The sequence below is a fragment of the Tinamus guttatus genome, unplaced genomic scaffold (assembly GCF_059628265.1).
Source record: "Tinamus guttatus ecotype Peru unplaced genomic scaffold, ASM5962826v1 Tinamus_guttatus_pri_ptg000143l, whole genome shotgun sequence".
In the NCBI taxonomy this organism is placed as follows: Eukaryota; Metazoa; Chordata; class Aves; order Tinamiformes; family Tinamidae; genus Tinamus; species Tinamus guttatus.
In genome coordinates, this window is record NW_028288677.1 from 43,430 (window position 1) to 67,180 (window position 23,751).

Sequence of the window (23,751 nt, forward strand, 5' to 3'; positions counted from 1 at the left end):
ATGGACACGGCTTGAGGTCTCCAGGACCGCTGTGTCCACGAGGGCCCTCCCAGCCTCGCCAAGAGCTGGAAAACAGGCAAAACAGCAAGAAATGGGGCCGCTGAGCTCCGCTTCTCTCTGTGAAATATCTTCCTTGCCCTTCATTTCTCGCAACTTGGGGAAAATAAAAAAGATAAAAAAGGGAGAAAGAGAAGAAAAGCCCAAGAGCGCAGCCACCGCCTGTCTCCAAGCCTCTCGAGCGCTGGAACGGGCACTTCATCTTGTCCGCTATTATTATCCGTCCTGGAACGACACCCTCAGCGCGGTCCCAAGGCCCCTCGGTGCCGGGAAGGAGGAGGAGGAGGAAGAGGAGGAGGCGGCGCCGGGATTCGGCTCAATCCTGCAAGTCACCGTGTCTTCCCCCCTGAGGCTCCTGTCATCACGCGGCTCATTCTAGACGGGTACAAGCAACAGCAGCATTTGCAACCTTGCTTTTTTTTTCTTTTTCCAGCGCCTTCAGCCTTAACTTTTTCTCCTGGCAGCTTTGAGAAGAAATCCAAAAAAACTCTCCTCGAAAGACATTGAAGGTCTCTCTAATTGGCGCAATGCAGCGCCAGGAGAGGCAGGCCCGAAGTTGGGCTGAAAAAGGCGGGTTTAGGGAGCGGGAGCGACGCGCAGGGCAAGGGGAGAGCCGAACACCCGGCAATGTCAACGCATTAAGGAAGCAAAGAGCGGCGAGCTCGGGTGCCGCGTGTCGCCGTCACGTCCAACCTATTTAGCAAATAACGTGGAAAGGGGACATGATGGATAAAGGCGAAATTAATGACCGAGCTGGTGCTCAGTGATTATCGGGAAACTGGTGATGAGGACCTGATTACATCCACCACGGATAATAAAGGCTCGCCCCAATCAGCAAGAGATGTACTCGGCGCTTCTAAAAGACTCATTTCCCAAGCTGGGGGAAATTATGGGAGAAATTGGCTGGAAGGAAGAATGTCAACACAGAAACGCAGGCTCGTAACAAAGAAACTTCTTAGGCAAAAAGCCGGGACTCCCCAATCCGAAAAAAAGACAATTTTGGCTAAAAGCCCCATTCTTTTTACTAAGGCAGCATTCAGACGTCATACCAAAACAAAAAGAGATGGGAGATGGGAAGCATCCCTACAAACGCTTCCATTGCGGTCACCGGGAGCCCGACCGCTGCTCCCGACCCCTTGGGATGCTCTTAAAAACATTTTTATTAAGGCAGATGGAGCGAGGGGGAGCGCCGCGCTGACGCGCCAGGTGCCAACAAGGGGGAAGCAAGAGAAGAAGAGAAATCAAGCGTGGAAAATAAAACGCAGCCGGAGACATCAAGCCTGTCAAATTTGCTGCAAACAGTAACAAAAGCAAAGGAGAGATCGTTTTCCCTTTAACAAATGCTTTGATCAGCCGCAGTTGATATAATCACTATATATAAAGCTCCGGCAAGACCGAAAGAAGACGCGTTCGTCTCCGCGCCACGAGGAGGACCGTGTCTTCCTCCGGCTCCGCATGCGCGCCCGGGGCGAGCGGAGACTCCGCGCACGCAAAGCCCTGATTTATTTAGACTGGAACAATTTGGCGGCGGCCGTAATTTTAACTACCTCCGCGCCGCGGAGCCAATGGGCGGCCCGCCTCACCGCCACTTTTACGAGTTCCCATAAAAGCAGCAAAATGAAAACTCAGGGGCCCTTAAAATACACTCCGCGGGGTTGTGCGGTGCAATTGGAGGCTTTTATGACTCCTGTCAGGGCTTTTATGACCCCGTAAAACTGCGCGGCGGCCCAGCCCGTGATGAAAAGTGGCCTCTGATGTCTTAAAAGCCTAAATGGTCTCGTGCATTTACGGGAGCTGGCGGGACGGAGCGGGGACACCCCGGGGACTGCAGCGTCACCGGTGCCCGTGGTGCCACCGAGGACCGGGATGGCACAGGGCTCTGTCTCCAGCAGGAGTGAAGCCGTGCAAATATGCCATGTGGATACAGGAGGAAAGGGAAAGGGGTAAAAACGAGATTTGGGATTCACAGGATGCTCAGGGTTGTGCTGCAAGCCACGACGGGCGCATATTGGGTTACGGAGCCACGGGGTTGGAGCGGATGCTGCAAATAAAACACTAATGCATCACCCAGGACAGGTGCAAAGCATATGCCTGATGCCATCAGAAAAATAATCCATCTCCATATGCTCTCCCGGGCCAAAAATTACGCCCAAGTATCCTGGAATAAGCGAGGAAAACATATGGAGCACGCGGACAGAGAAACGAGGAGCAAGCACGAGCAGCGAGGGATGCTGAGCGCAGATCGCGTTAGGGAAAACGGTGACGAGGGCGCGAACAATTTGCCAGGGAGATATTAATTCCACTAAAAAAAAAGGGAGAAAAAGAGGCCTAAACAAAAAGGGTAACCAGTAGCGTGCCGCAACTCCGCATCCTCCTGCAAGCGCTCCAAAGCAACTTTGTACACCCAGCAAAAATAAATTCCCTAGCAAAGGCCGCATTTAGCATGGAAATTATTGGCTATTAGCAGTCATTGCAAATCCATTCAAAATCAGGGTAAGGTGAAACAAAAAAGTCCTCATTTTTGCCTTCCTCATCCCCACCCCCTTCTTTTTTGGGGGGAGAAGAGCGTGAATGTGGAAAATAGCCTATTGAGCCCACTTCCCCGCCTCAGAGAAGCTGCAAATGCGATCCTTTGCTAGCTCAGACAAAATCTGCCATGCTACATTAGCCTTGATAGCAAATTTGCTACTTGCAAGCTTTTATCAAAACTGTATATCTAAAAATCTTAATAATGCCGAGATGCGGCCTGGTCTCTGCGGCTCCCCCCGTTGCCTCCTTCCCCTTCTCCCGTCTCCTTGCCCCCAGGTTTCCCACTCTCTGCTTGGAACCAATTCCCAATTTGGGACTCAGCACTTCCAGCTCGGTGGGGAAGAACGCGGCCGGATCGCGACAGCTAAATTTATTCTGGTGAAGAGACACCCGAACACGGCCTAAACGCTTCTTATGACCCATTTCGAGGACTTACAAGCTCATTTCTGAATGAACAAGTCAGCTGTGGCCAGGGAACAAATGTAACGTGGCCTTTGAGGGCTCCATGCGCAGATTCTCTGGTGGCTGCTACGGCATAAGAGGATGCTCCGAGATTTTTCCTCAAGTGGTTGGCGCAAAAAATCTCTCTCCTCAGATTTTGCCCGACGTTCAACAAAAACTCTGCGTACGCTGGAGCTCCAGCCCCGTGGGGCTGCTGTCACAGCCTGTCCCTTCCACCCTGCCACCCGTTTTAATGACATTTATAGAAATTTAATATCGCAGAGACCTCTTTCCTCGTGTCAAATTGGGTGGAAATTGGCCAAAGGGCTCCAAAACTAGAGAGGGGGAAGGAGCAGACAAGGCAGACTGCGTGACTGCACCGTCTCCCTCCTGTGAGGATGCACACTAAAATCAATATATTTTCCTTTTGTCTCTAAGGTTATTTGGTTGTTTTGGTGGTTTTTTTCTTCTTCCTTTTTTTTTTTCTTTTCAGAACTAAATTTTCCCTTAAAAATAGCAAGATGTCCCCATGGAAAGGCAGGACTTTTGAGGAGGCAGCGTTGTCACCCAAGTCCCTGCTGCACCTGGAACTACAAGGCAATATACGGGCTCGTTTGACCCTGGTGAGCCTCTGGATCGTGAGAAAAACATGGAAAACTTTGGCGGAGCCACTAGGACGGATGCTCCGGGTCCAGCGCCGATGCTCACGGCCGCATCCGGAGCTGCACCGACCGCTTCCTTGCTCCTGGAGCGAATCCTATCACCCAGCAACTGTCGGAGCCAGCTGGAAGCGGAGGGGTTCCTGGGAATTGCATTACCGGGATAATCTCCGCACCACGGCGCAGGAAGCAGGGGGGTCTTAACTCCATTAGGGAAGCCGCGAGAGCAGATGGGAGCAAATCCTTGTAGGAAAACGGAGGAAGGCGCCGGAACGACGCTCGCGCCTCCCCTTCCAGTCCCTTCGGACACGTGCGATCCCGATCAAGACCTCGTGGACGGCACCTTCTTGGTTCTCCTTTCCATCGGAGGGCAGGGATACCCTCCTCTCCAGGGAAAGCAGCACTGGGCATCCAAGCCCTCGGCCCGCCGCGAGCCTCCCGGTACCCAGGAATACGCCTGCTATTTATCATAAGGGCACTTAATCCAAAGAACCTTTCTCCGGCTGCCGGCTTTATCCATCCCATTTATCCGCTGATCTCTCCCTCCCCGAGCTCATCTCGCATTCAGAGCAGCCTCCCCCGGAGCTGCAGCTGCTTCGCCAGCGGCGGGGATAAATCCTCCTTTAATACCCGGGAATGGGGAGCAGCGCCCTTGGCCGGCACGCTGGAATGGGGGCAATTCCCGAGCAGCCGAGGACGGGGCTTTTCCCCCTTTTTCTGCTGAAACCAGGCCCAGGGATAACGCTCTTTTAGGACCAGGATGCAGAATTAAAAATTGCTTTCTTCTACATTGGTACAAGGAGCCCAACCAGCTACGACTTCATCACCAATTCTGGTGATATTTCATCACCAATTCTGGCCATATTTCACATTCTTTGGCTTAAAGCTCCCCCAATCGCGCCATTACACAATTTCCAATAAAATTAAAAAAAAAAAAAAAAGTCTCATGCTCTCACAGCTGACGAGAAATGACGGGAAACATGAGCCAGACTTCCAGAAACGCACAAAAAGACAGCAAGGCTGAGCCTAAAGCCATTACTCAGGGGGTCTCTAACCCCGCTTATTAAATGTTCCTAATTTTTAATTCGATCCTGGGGAGAATTAGCCTCCCCAACAATGTTAGATGGCGTCGCAAGGCTCCATCTCACCTCCCTTTAATTAAGACGCTACAAAAGCTCTTCATATCCTTTGGGTGAAGCCTTGGCTCTGCTGGCCATTTTTTCATTAGCTTCCCCCATAAATAAGATTTCCAGCCCTGGCATTTACCACGGCAGTAAAATGAAGAAGTCAACATGACACAGAGGGGTTTTGGTAGCCGCCGGGGGGGATTTCAAGGCAAAACCTTCTTACTTATCACCACCTCTATCTTTATCCCCCTGATAAAGCTTTATCGATGTCCGGCAGCTACCTGACGACGCGCTGACAGCTCAATTTGCAGCGAGCTATGGGATAGCCATTCCCATCGTCATTCCCGTTCCGGCTTTCTCCCGCACCGGGAAAAGATCCGCGCGGATCGGCACGTCTGCTGGGTGACTATGAGCCCTTGGAGAATGCCCCAAATTACAAAGTAATATACGCACAACCTACATTATATAATAAATGCATATATTATGGTAGCTAGGACATAAATGTAACCGGGAAATATAAGTTCCCAAAGGAAAAACGAGGAGGCAAAGAGGAAAAGGATGAACTGCCCATCTCCTCATCGGTGTGTGCCTCCTGTCTCAACATGTGCTTGTAGGTTTTTTTCTCTGTAAAGCACAAGGGGAGACGTTAAATGACACAGACTACACAAGTGCCTATTTTGCCGCGCTGTTATTTATTATTAATAACAGCAATGCTAACTCTGCCCTTGCGGCACCTCTATCAGGGACATAGTGTTTGTAAATGCCAATAAATGGGTCCCTCCGACACCTGGGCCTCCAAAGCAGCCGTGCTCCTTCCCCGCACGGCTCAGCGTGACCACGTTCCTATTTCTGCCCCTTCTTGTGCTCGTGGCCCTCCTCTGGCCCTGCTGCATGGAGAATACAGCTGGAAAATGCTTCATTTTCCTTTGTTTTTTTCCCTTCCCCTTGAAGAAAAACAAATCCCTTCTGCCTAGGGATTTTTCCCGCTTCGGGGCTCAACTCGACCCTCCTGCACTTACCACCCCTTCCAAAACAACCGAGTTGCACAGCTCAGTTTAAAAATACAAACCCTGCTCTTTCCCCCCCTCATTTCAAATGAAACACTCAAAACAAAAGACTCTTTTTTTCTCTTCATCTTTTTTTTTTTCAAGCTCTCCTCTCCTACCCCAAATAATTTGAAAAACCGAGCATGAATTGTAAAATGATTTCGGATGACCTAAAAAATGGGGTTTGCATGTAAAATTTGATTTGCCTGTCACGAGAACAGAGATGGCACGTCAGATTGACTGCAACGGCGGTGGCAGGGAGGACATCAGCGCTTCACACGAGTCGCAAGGGCACGAGGGTTCCCTCTCCAACTCAACCTGCCTCCGAGACCTTCTTCTTTGAGACCAGAACCTGCTTTTTTTGCAGAAAGTCCCAAAGATTTTGATGCCTTCTCCAGGCTCCGCAAAAATTCACCTTTCAGCACAAAAATCTGTGGAAACGTTGCCGCCTGCCAGAATACGGCTGTACTAAAGGACAGCTGATGCCTGACATTTATCTTCATGACTGAAGACTGTAGACCACAGAACATGAGAGGCAGAGTTAGTTATCTTCTCTTTTACCATGATTGACAGTAAATGTCAGGAAAGATTAGTTATTTGGTATCATATACATGCCACGCATGTTTTTAATTCTCCTACTGTGCCAATACTATTTTCAGTTATAGCAGCAATAAATCAAACGCATTGCCCTGAGTGGGGAAAGGAATCCGGGAACTGGAGAAGACCCCGTGGCCACCACTTGGTGTGTCCTAGGCCACCAGGGGATGTCCCCAGGGCGTGCTATTCTGACAGCACCGCTCTCTTTTCCATTCAAGCTGCAATTAAAGCCATTTATGCATTGCCTTTTGGCATGACAGATCCAACAGGACAAGCTGATGAGTTGCTTTCCCTGCCAGTGAAACGTGGCCACGTCTGCGGCGAAGCTCCCCGTATTTAGCGACCTGATGCAAATCCACATGGCAATTTGGGACAGATGACAGCAAAACAGGCAGGAAGAGCCTAGGAAAAATACCGATGACACCTGGAAGACACTAACAGCAATGACTTTGCATTAAAGAAAGCTGCCTTACTAGGATGACAAGTCAATGAAATGCAAGAAACGTGCTCAGCTGGGAGGACAGAAAGTGGCACCATCTCCTGCTGGTGCCTCTGATGGTCCTGTCTTAATGGCTTTCATGTCTTCCGCTACCCTTAAATAATTGAAATCTTGTTGCTAAGTACCACCAAGCCACGGGGCGCAAAGTTTTAAGCCTCCCTAGAGGAGAGCAGGGCCAGGAAATCCTACATTGCCACCAAAGGAGCTCGTCTCCCAAAACGGGACCAGCGGCACCGCTCTTCCGAGCCGCTTTCCTTAATGGCTCATCTCTCAGGACACTTGTCACTGCCACGTGAAAGGTGGTCTCCATTTAAAAACCCAGTTTGAAAGCAATTCCAGAGTACGTTGTCTACAAAGGACTTCTCCAGAGAGAAGTGGCAACGGGGTAACTTGAGGTTCTCTTCACAACAAATTCACTCTAGACGAGCACAGGACTTAACTGCCATATGGTTGGCCCTTACCTTAGCAATGGAGCAGCAGATCACATCTTTCTGCCCCAAGAATTGCTCAGGAAGACACAAGACCCAAAACACGTATTTTCTTCTCCCTATGCATCACAAGGTGGGCGTCTCTGGGTGTCCAAACCATCTACAGGCACTGCAGCCTGGAGAGAGCAGCTCACCATTGACCAAGCAGTGGTCAAGGCCGTGTCTCTTCATAGTTGTGTCTCACTAAATAAGTCTTTGCTTTATATTTGAAGACATCAGAGAGCTCTTAAAGATCCTAAAGATCCCTGAGGTAGTAAACATATATTCTCCCGTCTTAGGTAGGTAGGAATTTAAGCAACAGAGAGGTGAATCCACACATGCAATGACCCCAAACCACTGTCCTCCGCTGTAACCACTAGTTCCCGCTTCCAATAACTAAATCCCTGTGCATCACTCCTGATGTAAATAACCCTCCATTTATAACTCATCGTAATTACCTGCCTATTTCTGCGTCCCACCTTTGCAAGGTAGTCTCTCTGCAATTACAGCTAATTGCTTTGATTGCTACTGCATATTTCCAGAAAGTTCAGGGAAAAAAAAAAAAAAAGAAGACAAGGTACTACCTGGGGAGCTGTATCTCCAGCTTGGAAGGAGTTAATATTGAAAGAGTTTGAGGGCTTGTTTTGTTGTTGTTCTTCCAACCAAATGGCCCTAAGCGTCTTAAAGTCCTATCAGAGCCATAGAAACAAATCTCACCTGAGAGACCCATTTCTGCATCAGCCCAACACCTATCTTGGGGAAAAAAAGGGGTTTTATAAAGTTGAAAGAAACCCTACCGGCCTCCACAAACGTTAGCAGTGATGGTTTATATCCCAAAGCGGGAAAGTTCGCTCTCCTTAAAATATATCCTGCTCCAGTCCACCTACAGTAATTGCACATATTCGTTAACCCGCAATCAACTTGTCATCGCTCGCGCTGCCACCGGAGCTCGCGCTTCCAGCAAGGAATTGCTCAGGACATGGGCTCCTCGCACCCGATAGTCTACGTCGCTCAAGGGCGCTGAGCGAGGGGGTCACGTTCACCTCGCAAAATCTGCCGGAGAAAAATCCCCGATCCATTAAGGCTTCATAAAATTTTTACAAGGTTTCTGCTAAAGGAAGCAAAACAAACAGAGATGGTGTCGGCATCCAGGCACTCTTTAATTCAAACATTCTTTTTCTAATGCACTTTTTTTATATATACTACCAATCAGGAAAGCAATCAAGCACAGAGCCCGCGGCTCCCCGTGTTTCCATTTCCAGCTTCCTCAGTCTACCCAGATCGGGACATTCCCACCAGGCCCAATCCCACTATTCCTGCCAAGATCCATGCCAAGACATCCTGCATCCACACACTAAGTTTCTTGCCTGCCCGGAAAGGCCTGAGAATCTTTTTTTTCCCCCCTTGCTTGCTTATTCCTTCACTTTTCTGAGACCTTCACTGCAGAAATGTTCTGCTGCAAAGCGACAGCATTCTCCAAAACCAGGCTTCTTTTTTTTTCAGAAACAATATATTAAAAAGCAAGCCCCCAAAGAAAACTCTGCCGCTGAATGCAAAACACAATTACGGAAGAGCCGCGCAGTGACAGCCAGCGATGAGAAACTAGAGCACCAAAAAGAACGGGGAGAATAAATAAAACACTCCAAAACAAGAGAATTCAGGAGACATTAAATATCTAATATTGAATGTATATTTAGATATAACATTTAGAGCTGCTCCCGTGCACCTTTCCCCCTCTGGCGGATACGCAGAGCCGTCATTGGACATCTAAGCTCGTTAAGTGAAGAGGAGGCCTCCCGAAACACAGATCCGCACTGGGAATGAGTTGGATTAGGGGGCTTTGTTTCTACCTTCTATTCCTCCTCCTCCTCTCCCAGCCTCCCAAGTTGCTGCCAGAGCTGCTGAGCTTCAACAGAGTGTGGCAGGACAGAAAAGAGGGGAAAAAAAAAATACATCTATCTGCTTGAGCAAGTATCTGGCACGCTCGTGGAGCTTGTAACGCGGAGCGGGCGCTTGGCGATGCCGCGCGAGCGAGCGAGCACAGCGGGAACATGTGGCGCGCGCAGACGGAGCGGCCCGCTCCGTGCATTCCAACGGCGTGGCACGGAGCCTCTCCACATGCTTCTTGTCGCCCAGGGTCCCCAACAAAACCTTCCTGGCGTTTCCCGTGGGCAACGCGCGCCGCGGAGCGACGACGCGCTCGGGAGCGGAAGGTGCCACCCAAGGCCTCCTCCATGGAGGAGCCCCAAAAGCTCAAGCCAAAAGCACCTTTGGGAAGGGTTGGATCCGACCCCGTCTTCCCAGCTGTCTTGCTTCCAGATAATGCATCCGGAGGTATTTTTAGGCCGGGCTCCTACCGGAGCGAGCTTATGCAATTGCACTCTGTGCCTGCGTGCAACCTTCCCCAATAATTTGGGAAGCCTTCGGCCAATTTTAACCGCGTTCGACAGAGGAGCAGATGGCTCGAAGACATTAAGTACCTGAACGACTACTAAAGACAGGTAGAGAGAAGAGGCCCTGCGAGCAAAAGGTGGCATCAAATGAGCTCCATCCTCATTCCCACCGCTCCAGAGGTGGCCGTGGGCTTGGGGACATTGTGGGCACGAAGCAGCGAGGACACCGAGGACGTGGCACTCCATCACGGTGTCACGTCGCCGCGCGCTAAACGCCCGCTAATAGGAGCTGCTCATCTATTTCCCATCAGCAGCCCCGTCTAATGGAAGAAAATGGCTTTTTAATAAATAAAACTCTCTTTTTTTGGACAAAAATAGCCGCTCCTGCTTCTCTGCGATTTGGGGCAAACCGGGAGAAAACGAGCGGCCCCTGCGCACGCGTCGCCAAGGACCCCCCAACCCAAGCACACAGACAAGGTTAATAGGGTAGAGAGAGAGCATCTGTTTACGAGAAGGTTATCAAGTGAAAGGCAGTAACGCGGGCTCCAAACCAGCTTTTCATAGCCTCTTACTTATTATTTAATTTGGCTCCAGTACGCGAAATTAGGCTAATGGCTGTTAAGTGGTTAAGGCACGAACATTGTCCATCTGCCGAGACGGCTCCGGGCCCTTGTTCTGTTTCAAAGGCTAAGGAGGAAAAATAATACGAGAGTCGCATGCTGTTCGCCCGAGAGCTCATAAATGCATTTTCCCCCCTCCCTCGCCCGCTCTTTTATTTCTTTTATCTCCACTGTTTTTCCTGTTGCAGTATGAGGAACTTCTGGAAAAGCGAGTTTCTGGCTTTTTTTTTTTTTTATTGGCCTCGCTGTTGGGCTTTTTTGTCCTTTTCTCTGTGCATAAGGGACTATTAACAAGGTCTCCCAACAAGATGGGGGCCTCAAATCTGGCCAAAAGTCCTTGGTGGGGGGCCCCGGGGATACCAAAAATCATCTCTAAAAGGGTGGTTTTTTGCTCCTTAGTCACTTGGCGGTTAATGCTCGTCATTAATGCTCAAAAGGATGAAATAATAAAATAAAATAAAATAAAATAAAATAAAATAAAATAAAATAAAATAAAATAAAATAAAATAAAATAAAATAAAATAAAATAAAATAAAATAAAATAAAATAAAATAAAATAAAATAAAATAAAATAATAAAATAAGCCCTGCCTTGACACGCTTGCGCCTGCATCGCTGGGAGGAGATGCTGGGCTATGAGAGCACTGGGTTGGCACCCGGAGAGGCCGGGGTGTGCGGCACAGCTGCAGGATGCAGCACATCTGGAATCAGGTTAAGGGATAAACACGGACAACTCGTGACTCGGAGGGAAGAAAATGCTCCTTCCAGGGGTTCTGCACCAGCTCTGCAACCCTCCTTGCTGTATTTGGCTGCCAAACCCACACCCTGATCGGGCGCGCTTCCATTTGGATCCGGGAAATGCAGGATTTTTCCTTCATTTTCCTCCATTTCTTTGCCCGGAATGTGCTGTCACGGAGCATTCGCAAGGGAGCGAAGGCATCACGGGGCTTTGCTGCTGATTATCAGCGTTTTGAAGGGTTTACTTGGCCTAGTTACTAGCAAAATTTTCAACACTTTTTTTACCAAACACTGAGCTGACAATTGCAGAAAACTGTTTTTGGGGGGCTTTTTTTTCTTTTCTCTCTTTTTTTTTTGTTCAAAAAGGTAACACAAAGAACTAGGGGGATGGCTTTGAACTCGAGCTGACAGAGGAGGAACACAGAAAGAAACATCCTCGTGGGCACAACAGTTGCAGAGCTCAGTGAAAACACGCGGGGATGAGGATGATGCTGAAGATCAGTTTTCCCCAGGCTGCAAGAGCGCAGCCTGGAAGGGAAAAAAAATTGAGCGCGCCTCTCTTTTTGCTCCATATCCTTAGGAAAATGAAGTTTTTCCCCCTCCTGCCCTTCCCTGGATGCTCGCAGCCTGCATCCCCACCTGGAAATCGCTCCGGCCTCTCGGAACGATGGGAGCCGCGCGGCATTGGGAATTCCAAGCAGACGAGCGCCCAACCTCTGCTTCCCACCCGCTCCAACGCCAGCGATGGCCAATTTGCCAAAACCACTTGGAAAAGAGCGCGGGCTCCAATGCAAAATCACCCGCGGTTGCTTGCAGCAAGGCCCAAGCTGGATGGATTCTCCACCGCATCCCGCCGGGAGCGATGCCCTGATGGATCTGGGGGAAGCCAAAGGTGCCTTGGCCCCGTGCAGAGCCCCCATCTCACCAGCACGTGGTGACTTGACTTGGGATTACGACATTCCCGGCGCGTCCTGCCCCGCTGCATGGAAAGAAACCCGAAAATCCCACCGTAATGCAGACTCCCGAGGTGCGAAGGCAGGGAATGACTTTACAGCTAATGAGAAAAATCAGCAATTCCAGAATTTCCACGCTCCCGAAAATGAATGAAATCCAAATTGCGCTATTTCCCACAAGGCGCTCTAAAACCACGAGTCTTTCTTCTGCCGAATCAAAATGTTTCCTATAAATTTTGACAATGTGCCTCAGTGAACTCATAAAGCCATAAAAGTTTAAATGGAGGGAGTGGGGGGATTATTTTCCCCACCAAATCTAAATCTGCCCTAGTCCCAACAAGGAAATTCTAAAATAAATATTTTCCAGTTAGAATAGGGGCTGATTACCTTTTTTATTTGTGTCAAAAGGTCTAATTTTTGGAAATACCATTCTGTATTTTCTTATGTAACAAGATGAGCACCAACTTTGGAGAGGCTGGGAAAATTTAGGAAATCTGGATCTTTCTTAATGCACTTCTGTGTCCTTCTCACCCTTTGAGAATTCTATTTTCCTGACTGCTGCTTCTTACCCTTGTTATTCAGGACATAATGCAAAAAAAGACCATGCAAAAAGGATGCAAAAAAAGCACAAGCCTGAGAAACACCCTGGTTTTGCTGAGCCGAGATTGCAAAGCCGGAAAAATAATGACCCCGCTGCGAAAAAACAAGCAAACAACCAAAAAAACAACCCGAGAGCGGGCTCTGAAATCCAAAGTAATGAATGTTTGGACCGTGTCCGGCGCTCTGCATGTGTCTGATAAAACAGACGCAGGTGTCAGAGCCGTTTCTGGTCGCAGAGTCGGTCAAAACCTCCCATCTCTGGGAGAGAGGGGAAAAAAAAAAACCTGTGATATTTCACCAGCTGCTCGTGTTGGAAGGTGGTTTTATTCCTTATTTACTCCGTGCTCATTGACATGCGGAGCTGGATGCGCCTGTCTCCTGCTTGACCCCCGCGTCCTTCCCTGGGCTGCGCTGTCCCCGCAGGTGCCACCACCTCCAGGCCACGTCCCCACCTCCCTGACGCTGCTTTTTTGGGGAGAACCAAGGCGCAAAGTCAACTTTGCCACCTCCATCTGCTGCCCTGCATCCTCGCTTTGCATATAAAGCTCCGTGGATGCTGATGAAGCCCAGGCAGAGGTTCCAGCAGGAGAGCTATAACGGGAAGCCCTTCTCCAGCACTGCAATCAGGAGCTTGTCTCATCTCGGATGGAAATTGCACTCAGAATATATATATATATATATAAAAAAAAATCCATGCATATGACAATTTTTTTCCACTTTAAGCTGATTCGGAGAGAGGTGGCTCAGATTTGCTGACATGTCACTTTAGCAATAAACTCCTCTTTCACAAAAAAACGTGCCGCCGCAAGCAAAGCGAGCGCCTCGCGACGCCGTTCGGGACGCGGAAACGTGAATTCCCGCAGAGAAACGGGGCGAGACGGGTCGGAGACACGGGGGGACACCGGGGGGACACTGGATAAACCGAGGGGGACGCGGCGCGGGCGCCTGCGCGCTGGGAAGTGCTGACGGGGGCCAATTAAAGCGCAACCGCAATCAAGGCGCTTGTTCGGGTGCTGGGAGAACTTCTGCGGCGCCGCACTCCGGTTTCGGGCTGCCTCGAGGTCCAAGCCGGGGTTAAACCTCCTATAGCGACTTAAGGCACCGACCGTATGCGATTCGACTATCGCGATGCCCCCTCCGTTGCAAGAAAGAAAGGAAATATTTGAATAGCAGCAGCACCAAAGAGGAGGTTTTGGAGCTTTGCCTGCGTCCCCGGGGGCACAAACCACAGTGCGCAGGGGCCGAGCTCACCAGCATCACAGGTGGCTCGGGGGGACATCGGTGCCAGGGACCCCCCTGCTACTGCCACCTTCCTGCGGCTTTGGCTGCCTCCACCTAAAATCCTCCCTCCGTGACACCCCTGGTGCAATTTGGGGGGCTTGCAGGAGCCCAGCGGCTCAGGAGAGGAGACACCTCCTTGCTGCCCAGCCAGGGGGGCAAATCCAGAGCCCTTCCTCCCCACGGGTGTCTCCGGGCAGCTCGTCCCCGCGCAGCAGCGCCGAGTCCCCCCCGAGCTGCCGCAATGACAACCAGCCTCTCCTTTCTTTATTATCGATAATAAAAAAGCCCACGCGCCGCAAGGAGAGCAGCGGCAGCCGGGCAGGCGCGCGACGCCCCGCAGGGAGCACCGGCAGCCGCGGTACCGCCGGCGGGGACAGGGATGCTCAGAGCATCCCCGTGGGGACGCGAGGGGACCGTCCCCGCGCCGCTCGGGCTGCTCCCCTTTGGACCCCCCGTAACTTTCCCGGAGGGGCCGAACCGAAGCGCCCTCCCCGCTCCGGCGGCCGCGTCCCGCGGGGCTCCTACCTGAGCGTGGCGCTCTCCCCTTGCCGCACCGTCACGTTGTCCATGGCTTTGGGGAAGGCGGCATCTCCGCTGCGCACGGGCACTCCTGCGGGCACAAGGAAGAGGAGCCTGAGCGCCAGGGCGAGCAGGCGGCGCGCGGGCAGCGGCGGGCGCCCGCCGGGCCCCATGGCGCTCAGCGCAGCCCCCCGGCGCTCAGCGCGGCGGCGAGCGCGCCGCGCTGCATCCGGAGGGGCCCCGCTGCTCTCCTCAGGGCGAGGGAGGAGGAAGAGGGAGGAGGAGGAAGAGGAGGAGGAGAAGTGCAAAGGTGCCGGACGCGGCGCGAGCCGGCGAGCTGGGGAGCCGCCCGGCTGCGCCGCGGCACACGCGCGCGCTTGTCCCGCGCGCGCCGCGCTCGGCCGCCGCGCGCAGCCGGCGAGGGGGCGGCCGGAAAGCAAAAACACGCGGCGGCAGCAAAAAAAAGGAGGGAAAAGCCCCCAAAAAGCAGCGCGAGCTAGCGAACGGGTCCAAAAAGGCACGGAAAAAGCCAAAGACGCTGCTCTGGTCTCGCCACGGGGAATGCGGGGAGGCAGGTCCAGGGGGGAGGCAGGTCTAGGGGAGAGTCTGGTCCGGGGGGGATGCAGGGATGCGGGTCCAGAGGGGGTGCAGGGAGGCTGGTCCAAGGGGCTGCTGATCCAGGGGGGATGCAGGGAGGCTGGTCCAGCGGGGATGCAGGTCCGGGGGGGATATACAGGTCCAGGGGGGATGCAGGTCCTGGAAGGATGCAGGGACGTGGGTCCCGGAGGGACGTGGGGATGCGGGTCCAGGAGGGATGAGGGTCCGGGAGGGATGCTGGGATGCGGGTCCAGGAGGGATGCAGGGATGCTGGGATGTGGGTCCGGGGGGCCCCCAGCTCCGCGGCGCGCGCCCGCCGCCGGCCCGGGGTTGTCATGGCAGCGGCTCCATCGCTGACCGGCTGCTCCGCGCGCTCCCGCATCCCGCGCCGCCGCGGACGCCTTAACCCCCGCGCCGCCGCCGCCGCGGGACCCCCCTTCCCGCGGCGCGTCCCGCTCCCCAGCACCCTTACCCTCATCCCAAAAAGCAGCACGGGAAACTGAGGCACGCCGGCCCCGCGACGGCGGAGCCCTCCCCGGGCGCCAGCGCGGTCCCCGCGCGCGTTTTATCCGCTCGTAATTTAGCAAATATCGCCTCCGCTTTACGCCTGGCAATTCCCCCTTCCCTCCGCTAGCTGCTCAACATATTAATTCCTCCAGGCAGCCCGAAAGCCCCGCAGCGGCCGCCCGCCCTCCGTGCAGCCTCCGAGGCCTGGGATGAGACCCCAGAATTCCCGGGAATCGCTCGTCCCATCCACAAGCTGCACTTATTGCTTGGCCCCCATACCTATATTTATGTATATATATATTTATGTTTATTTTTATACGGCTGTTGACCTGAGCTGCATCCCAACACGTGACCGCCACGTGAAAGGACCCCATTACTAATCCCCTCAGCCCCCAAATCCCCTGCAAACTACCGCTTAATTCACTAACGGTGCCATTTCATCTCTAAAATGCTACGAGCTGCGTCGGGGCAGAGGAAACGCTCCATCAAATACAGCTTTATTATCATTATTATTGTATTTATACAGAACCAGGACCAGCAGCATCCTTGGCCTGGCTCCCTGCATCTCTGCTGCATCCGGCGCACATAGACACCAGCCTGTCACAGCTCATCCCTTTCCCTGACAGCTGAAATTGCTTCAGACTTTAAAAATATCCATAGACAATAAACACGTGCATGAAAACAGCAAAGAGAAAACGAAATCAAGACGCCTTTAAATTATTCAGCTGCTCCAGCAGCGCAGGAGCTGGCAACCGAGTCCAGCTGGGAAGGTTGAGCAGCAGGAAAAAGGAGGCTTTGTAGCGTCCTCCGGGGATGAGAGCGCCTTTTTTCCCGAGTTTTGGACCACGGCAGCAGCAGAGCTTGATATATTTGGGCTAGAAAGCTTGCAAAGCAGCACCTATGCGAGCTGACGGCTTCTTCCCGCGCGCTTAAAAGTCTCTTTGCTCTGCGAGCAACAGGCAGGAGACAAACAGAATAAGCAAGCGAGCGAGCGCGCCCGCGATGCATTTATATATATATTTATCCATGCGCCCTCTCCGAGGCGCTCCGGGTTTCCCAGCAAGGCTAAAGACCCCCCTCTCCTGGCGGAGCCGGCAAACAGGGCGGGAAGCAGCGAGGAGGAGCGCGGCGGGACGAAGGCCGGCGAGGAGGGCCCGCTGAGGGACAGGCACCTATAGCGCTATACGGCTGGGCCTATGCATCTGCCTGCAAGCCTGTGTGGGTACGGTAGCACTCCTCCCAATGCCAAGAGGTTCCTTTTATGAAAAAAATACAAAAAAAAGGACAGAAAAGCCTACAGTAAGTAGGTCGCAGCAAGGCAATTTGGACAGCTGGGTTTTTCTTTTAATTCCTCTTTTTTGGGATCTCCTCAGTTTATGGAGCTCACTGTGCTTGGAGACCCTTCTCACCCAAAGCAATCCTGCCCCGATAGGGCTGTCGCTCCTTTTGGGCTCTTTTAGGCCATTTTTGTGAATGCAAGCGGCGTCCTCGCGGACGCCCAGGCCTCCTTGCAGCCTCTTTTCATTAGCAGAGGGCTCCACTAATCCCCGCTAAAGACACAGGTCGATATTGGACTGGCTTTTCCCTAAACTTCCAGCAACTGTCCTAGTAAAGGTGCTTTTGGGAGCCCCTAAAGCCAGGCCTGGACCTGGTTCCCTCTTCCCCCAGTGCTAGGCCTAGTAACCCACCCAAAAAGGGACCCCAAAAACCCCAAACCACATGTATTTCCAAAGTGACACTGCCATACACGCGGCCTTAATATCAAACATCTACGCAGGGTGTTACAAAATCATCATGGAGATGCAGGCACAGCGCAAGTTATTAATCAGGATTGATCCTAGCTGTTCCGGGTACAAATTAATAGTGTTTTTTTTTATATAGGACGGTTTCTTCAGGCACTGTCATGAGGCAGTGTTAAAGGATGCCCCGGGATGGGCATCCTTCCCTGCATCCGTGTGGGATCGGGATGCATCGGGCGCCAGCTGACGGCATCGGATGCAACCCTGCCAGTAGGCACCTTACAGCATTTTACCCGCGTGCGACACGAACCCAGCGCGCGCAGCTCCATCTGCTCTGCATCTTAACGGGAATAAGGACGCACGCGCCGGCGAGGAGCGGGAAAAAACGCTGAGCGGGGCGGAAAACGCGGCTCTTGCCCGGGATATTTGGGAATAGGGATCTTGCAAGGCCGTGTCCATAGGGATCCTGCTCTCTTGCAACCGCCAGCCCAGGGGGAATCAGGGATAACCCATCCTGGGCTGTCCCCAACCCATCCCATCCCATCCCAGCCCCTTCCTACCAGAGAGCTGCTCTGTCTGCGCAGAACAGCTGGGCAGAAATCTTGATTCAGGCCCAATTTTTTTTTTTCCAAAGCTGATAATAAAGCAGCAGAGCCCCTGCAATCCCTCCTCGCACTCAGCAGCTCCCGGCCAAACCCACTGCCAGGTGTTGGGCGTCTTTAAAACGAGACGCTCCTGCAGACACTGATTTGCCTTTGCCCGCAGCTGGGCTTGGATCCGCATGGAATCCCGCTGGAAAAGGGGCCCAGATGGGAGCTCTCCCTCCCGCGTGCATCAGCTCCGCGCTCGCCGCCGCTCTCCTGACCCTCGCAGCGCTCGGCGTCCAAGAATAATATTAATAATAGTCGTGCCATTAAGCGAGAGGCTTGGGCTGAATCAGGAGATTTTTGAGAAATGATCTCATAAATTTAATTCCCGGGGTAGCATCTCGGAGCGCTAACAGGCACGGTCGCCTCTGAATTCTGGGAAATGAGCATAATTACACGGAGATCGACACGGCACAAATGCCAAGAATTCTGTTAACCTTTAGTACTGCAAAAAAAACTCTCCCCTTGTAATTATCTCTTTCCTTTGTCTTAAATGTTACTGATGAATATTTAGTGGGATAAGCAAATAAAAAGGCGGCCGAGGGGCGCAAGGAGGCTCTGCGGAGCTCGCGGCTCCGCGGCAGATCCAGGCGGGAGCGCGCGGAGCCGCCGTCGCCAAAACCAGCTCGACCTGGCGGGTTTGCACCAAAACCCACCTGGAGCTGCTGCAAACTCCAGCCGGGAATAAAACTTCCCGGGTTAAAAACAAAGAATAACCTGCATCCCCTTCCAAGCGTCTCCCTGGGGTTGCAAATGGCACTGCCCTCTCGCTGCGCGCCGAGCCTGATGGAAAGAAGATTTTCTCCCGGCGTGAACTGCATTAATATCTGTCACCGCTCTGGCATTTCTGCCCGTAATGATGAAAAATACGTGGGGAGGCCGCGGGGGGCTCGCAGCGGCGCCTCCCTCCCCGCCAAGCCCAATTGCAAGCGGCTGCTGCCCTTCCCATGTGCTCTTCCGCACGCCCTGGAAGCTTCTTTTTAGGGGGCTATCCCAAATATCCGTATTCCGGAGGCCGGGAAGCCTCGCGGCCACGTGGGACTTGCACCCGTCGCTCGCACGAGGCCGATGCTCGCGCTCCTCCTCTGCCTCCCTCCCCGCCTTAAATTGGAGCGAGCTTTGCAGTCTCCGCGCTGCTTTTATGTCCCTTTAAAAGGTTATAAAAGCTGTCTTTATATTCCAATAAAGGGATATAAAAACAACCTCTCTTTGCAGCTCGATAAATGTGGTTAACTTTTCCCCCCCGTTAATGCTCGCCTCCGCGGGGGCCGCGACACCAGCAGGAAGGAGCTCCAGCTCCAGGATCTCGGCGCTTGGAAAGCAGGATGCAGCAGCATCCCGCAGGATTATTATTTACTGCCTTTGCAGCCACGCCGTGGCTTGGCCATCAGTCTTCCTCAAAAACTCCTCTTTCCCCTTGCAACCGCCGCGGAGAGGATCCGAGCGGTCCCTCCGCCCGCCCAGCGGCCTCTCCGGGCACGAAAACAAGGCGGTTTATTATTTTTTGGGTGACAGGCCGTGCTGCAAGGTGAACACAGCACGCATGAATCAAGCAGGCCGGGATTGCATGCATCATCCCCCGGCAGCGGCGAGGGGAAGGAAGGAAGAGCCACGACTTTGCGTTTCAACTTAAATTATACCTGCGTTCTATATATACGCGTGCGTCTATACATATATAAAATGCCCCCCTGCGGGATCGCCCCAGGAAACGGGAGAGGAAGAGGGGTTCAAAAACGCCCACGGTGGGAGGATGAAAGCGCACGGATGCGGCTGGCGCTGGGCAGCGCGCTCGGATTCCGCCCCGGATCCCGCGCGGCGCTTTGAACGCGGGGATCCCTGCGGAGCCGGGATCAGCGCGCGGCTCGCACACGGAGCGGGCCAAATACCTTCATTAAAGCTTCATTAAAGGCGACGACGACCGGGGCTTAATTAAAGGCGACGATGTGACACCGGGGAGGGCGCTGGCCCCGCGTCCTGCACCGGGATCCGGGACGATCCAGCTGGCAGCTCCAGCGCGGATCGCTGGCACCGGCCGCAGCATCCGGCTCTTTCCATAAACACGGCACTAAGTAACCCCGATCCATCATAAACAACCACCAGCATCTCCCTCCTTCCAAACTACCGTGAGCTGGACCAAATGGTCCTCCCCATGAGCAGGAGGACCATTTCATTAGCCCTATTACAGGCAAAGAGGCACCGGGAGCTTAATAATAATAATAAAAAAACATTCTGGTGCAGTGCTTGCCATCCGTATATCCCCAATCACTCCAAAATGGGAGGGAAACAGCCGTGATGGTTTTCACAGAGCAAAATCCACCCTCGCCAAGCAGGAAAACATCCCACCAAAGGGGAAAAAAGCCCTAGAGTGGGTAAATCCCACCAAAACCGTAACGTGGTTATGGGCACGCTGGCATACGCTTTGATTACAAGGTAGCTGCAGTCCCCACACCTGTAATTTCCACGGCAGCAAATTAATTACAGCCTAAGTGCAATATCGCTGGGGCCACCAAATGCTGGAAACTCACGGGCAGGAAACAAAAGGTTCAATTGTGGAAACGTCGGTAACCTTAAAAGCAAAACGCAGGAAAATTCCGGCTACACGGACAACCGGGCGGTGCCTGCGTTATTCACGGCTTCCCCATGGAATAGATGCAGTTGTGAGAGTCAAAATTAAATGGATATTAAAAGGTGTCCCGGGGGGAGCCAAGTCATACGCTGCCTGCAGAAATGGCAGCTCGCGCAAGGCTGCCTGGAAAATGGAAACCTGCGCAAACTCCAATATATATTTGCTTAATAAAGAAAAATACCTGCAAAGTTCCACATCTCAGCAAAATAAAGAGCCTCCCCCCAGACCCACAGCGTAAAGGACGGTTGTTTGGTGTCAGATGTGGCTTTTTTGGCCTTTCCTGCCTCCTTGCAGAGCTACGGCATGGGAAGAGCCAGCAAAATAACCCCCAGGATGACAATTCCCAAGGTTTTTCCTGTCTCCTATCAGAGGAGCCAAAAGGCACGGATGAAAACCCTGCACATGTTTTGTAAGGAAATAGGAGCCGTTTGGAAGATGGTGGAATTAAGTGAATTAACTAGTCAGGGTTTCTGCTTGGGTTTTGCCTTCAGCATCCTTGATCCAAGGATGCCGATCCGTGATCCAAGGATGCCGATCCTTGATCCAAGGATGCTGATCCAAGCGGGTGCCCGGCGCAGAAAGTCGGCCCATCTGCGCCGCGACAGGTTGATATAGAGGACGAAATACCCAAGTAAAATTCCACAACAGGGCATTAAAAAGATGTGATAAAATATACACGAGTTATTAAATATTGTCATCAAGATGAGCCATAAATCAGCAGTTTTATGGTTTCTGATTATAAATTCCATTTATTCTGTAAGCGTTTAAAGAAAGAAAAATGGAGATTCGGTGAAGATTTAAGCGCGGCCGCGATGCTGCCGATATTTCACTGTTGCTTTTGGGTGCCACGTCCGTGGGTACCCCCGTCCCCCCACATTCCCTTCCCATCCAGGGGCTCTTTACGCTTTGCAAAGCGGCGCGGGCACGCGGCAAACGCCATCCTATTCCTCCCCTTCAAATGCCAAGGGAAAATGTCAGAGAAATTGCTTTCCTGGAAACACTCCGGGGTTCCAAGGGCTCCTCGCGGAGCATCCCCGCACCCGGCGGCTTCGTTAGGGCTCGTAAAACCCGCGCGGGGCTGATTTGCGGCCGCCTCCGAAAGCGAGCGGGGCTCCTGCTTCAGCACTTTTCCCAGCTTTACGAGGGGCTGTATTTCCAAATAAAGTTTGGAAACCGAGTTTGCACGCAGGGAGTTTGATGGACGGAGCAGCCAAGAGCATCGCACGGACTAGCCCTATTCCCAAATACCTGCAGGAAGCTGCTGCTAGCCGGCACCTAAATTATTCTTATTTTTAAAGGGATCTAGGCAGCACCTAAATTATTCTTATTCCCAAAGGGATCTATGGCTGCTCGGGGGACCCCTTGTCCCCATGCATGTCCCTCTGCATCCCGCCCGGATGAGATTTCCAGCCAGGAAAGGTGCGGGGACACGGGAAACATCAACCCCGCCTGTGCAATATGGATCTTGCTTTAATTAAAAAAATCTGCAGAAGGAAAAATCTGATGAAGCAAGCTGTATGCATGAGAGAGGCAGGTCAGCATGTCAAAAAGGAGGGGAAGAAAGAGAAAAAATGGAAAAAGGACAGGGCAAGTGTGCGGAAAAGCAGGAACGGAGCGAGAGTGACGGGGTCGGGGCAGCGCCGGGGATGTCACCAGCCGTCACTCAGCACTGCCCTTCCTGCAGCTACATGCAAGCAGAAAGGAGCATCGTCGGGAGATGACAGGCGGCTCTAAAGTACCCTGAAACAAGCCCAATCCAAGGAAAAACCCTCCAGTTCCCCAGCGGGATTTTGTGTTAGCAGGTTTTCACACAGAGCGTGTTCAAACCCAGGTGCTCGCAGCAACCTGGGTCACCAGCGGCAATTAATCGTCCGCTTGATTAATTGAACCTCCTTCCCTGCCTGCGTGCAGCCCGAGATTCCCTAGGGAAAAGCCGCTCGGCAGCAGTTGTTGCTCCACGGGTGGCCTGGAAGCGCACGGAGCCGGTGTCCCCGGTCGCGGGGACGTCCCCGTCGCCTCCATCAAGGGGACACTCAGCTCAAGGCCGCTGTCACCAGCGGGACCCGGGCAACTCGTACTTAAAAGGGTTATTTTTTCGTGGCGCCTTCCTTCCTTTGCCTTCCGTTAGGAGCCATGTTCATTAGCAAAATATCAGAAACCTCTGGGGCAGCCGGCGCTGCTAACTCATTTCCAAATGTATAACGAGCCAGGAGTTTAAATTTTTTAGGGTGAATTTAATTGACCTTTGCAGTGGCATTAGGCAGATTGGCCGCGAGTCTATTAAAGCGTCATGCAACCTGGTGAGATTTTAGGGAAGGTTATTGGGAAGAAATAATAATAAAAAAATCTATAAACTTGCTTCTTCGGCTCCCCCTGTGCTGCACCGAGTTGCTCGGGGCTCTGCAGCCGGGCGCTGACCCACTTCATTAGCCAAAAGCTCGTTAAAAACGTGGCAAAATGAAGGGCGCTTTGTTCGGTAGCGGCTAACGAGGCTCCGCATGATCCGTGAGGAGAGGTCGCACCAGGAGAGCGATATCCCTGCCTTGCAATTCCCGGTTTTCCCATGCGCAAGGCCAGGCAGGACCCGCCGAGGTCCAGGCCCAAGTATTGCAAAAATAAAGCCCAAGCCGAGGTTCCTCGGCGGTCGGAATCCCACGTGCACAAGCGTGCAAGAAAATAACACCCATAATTAAAAAATAAGTAAGGAAAAGGCCCTTTTCCGCCCGCACTTGCTGGCCGCGGCACTCAGGGCACATCACACGCCACCACTGCAACTAATTACGGGCCCCAATTACGCCGTTAATGAAACGAGCCGCCCTCCAAAGCGCTTTCCCACGCTGCAAACAAGAGCCCGCGCTCCGGCTCCGCGCGCGGCCGCTCCGACCCGCTCGCCCTTTCCCAACCCGGCAATTCCTACAGGGATGGGGACAGCGACGTGCCCGTGTCCCGACCCTCCGGCAGCAGCGAGGTGCTCAGGTTGGGGGAAAAAAACCCTATTTGCAGCAAAGAGACATCACACGATACTGCAATACCCGATTTGCCCACTCCTGCCATCGAGCAATACCCAGGTGAAACTTATTTCCCAACAGGAAAACTCCATATGGAAACAA

The 23,751-nt window shown here is 52.5% G+C and overlaps 1 protein-coding gene across 2 annotated transcripts in view; it reads right to left on the reverse strand.

Annotated features, from left to right (window-relative positions):
- Positions 1–23,751, reverse strand: part of LOC148595171 (protein CEPU-1) — a 122,245-nt gene that overhangs the window by 34,793 nt on the left and 63,701 nt on the right. The window contains exon 2 of one of the 2 annotated variants that reach the window (XM_088522034.1): positions 14,532–14,616. In XM_088522034.1, the coding sequence (XP_088378160.1) occupies positions 14,532–14,616 (85 nt within the window). Of the gene's footprint in view, positions 1–14,531; positions 14,716–23,751 lie in introns of those variants that run through there. The other variant, XM_088522033.1, reaches the window with a different exon arrangement.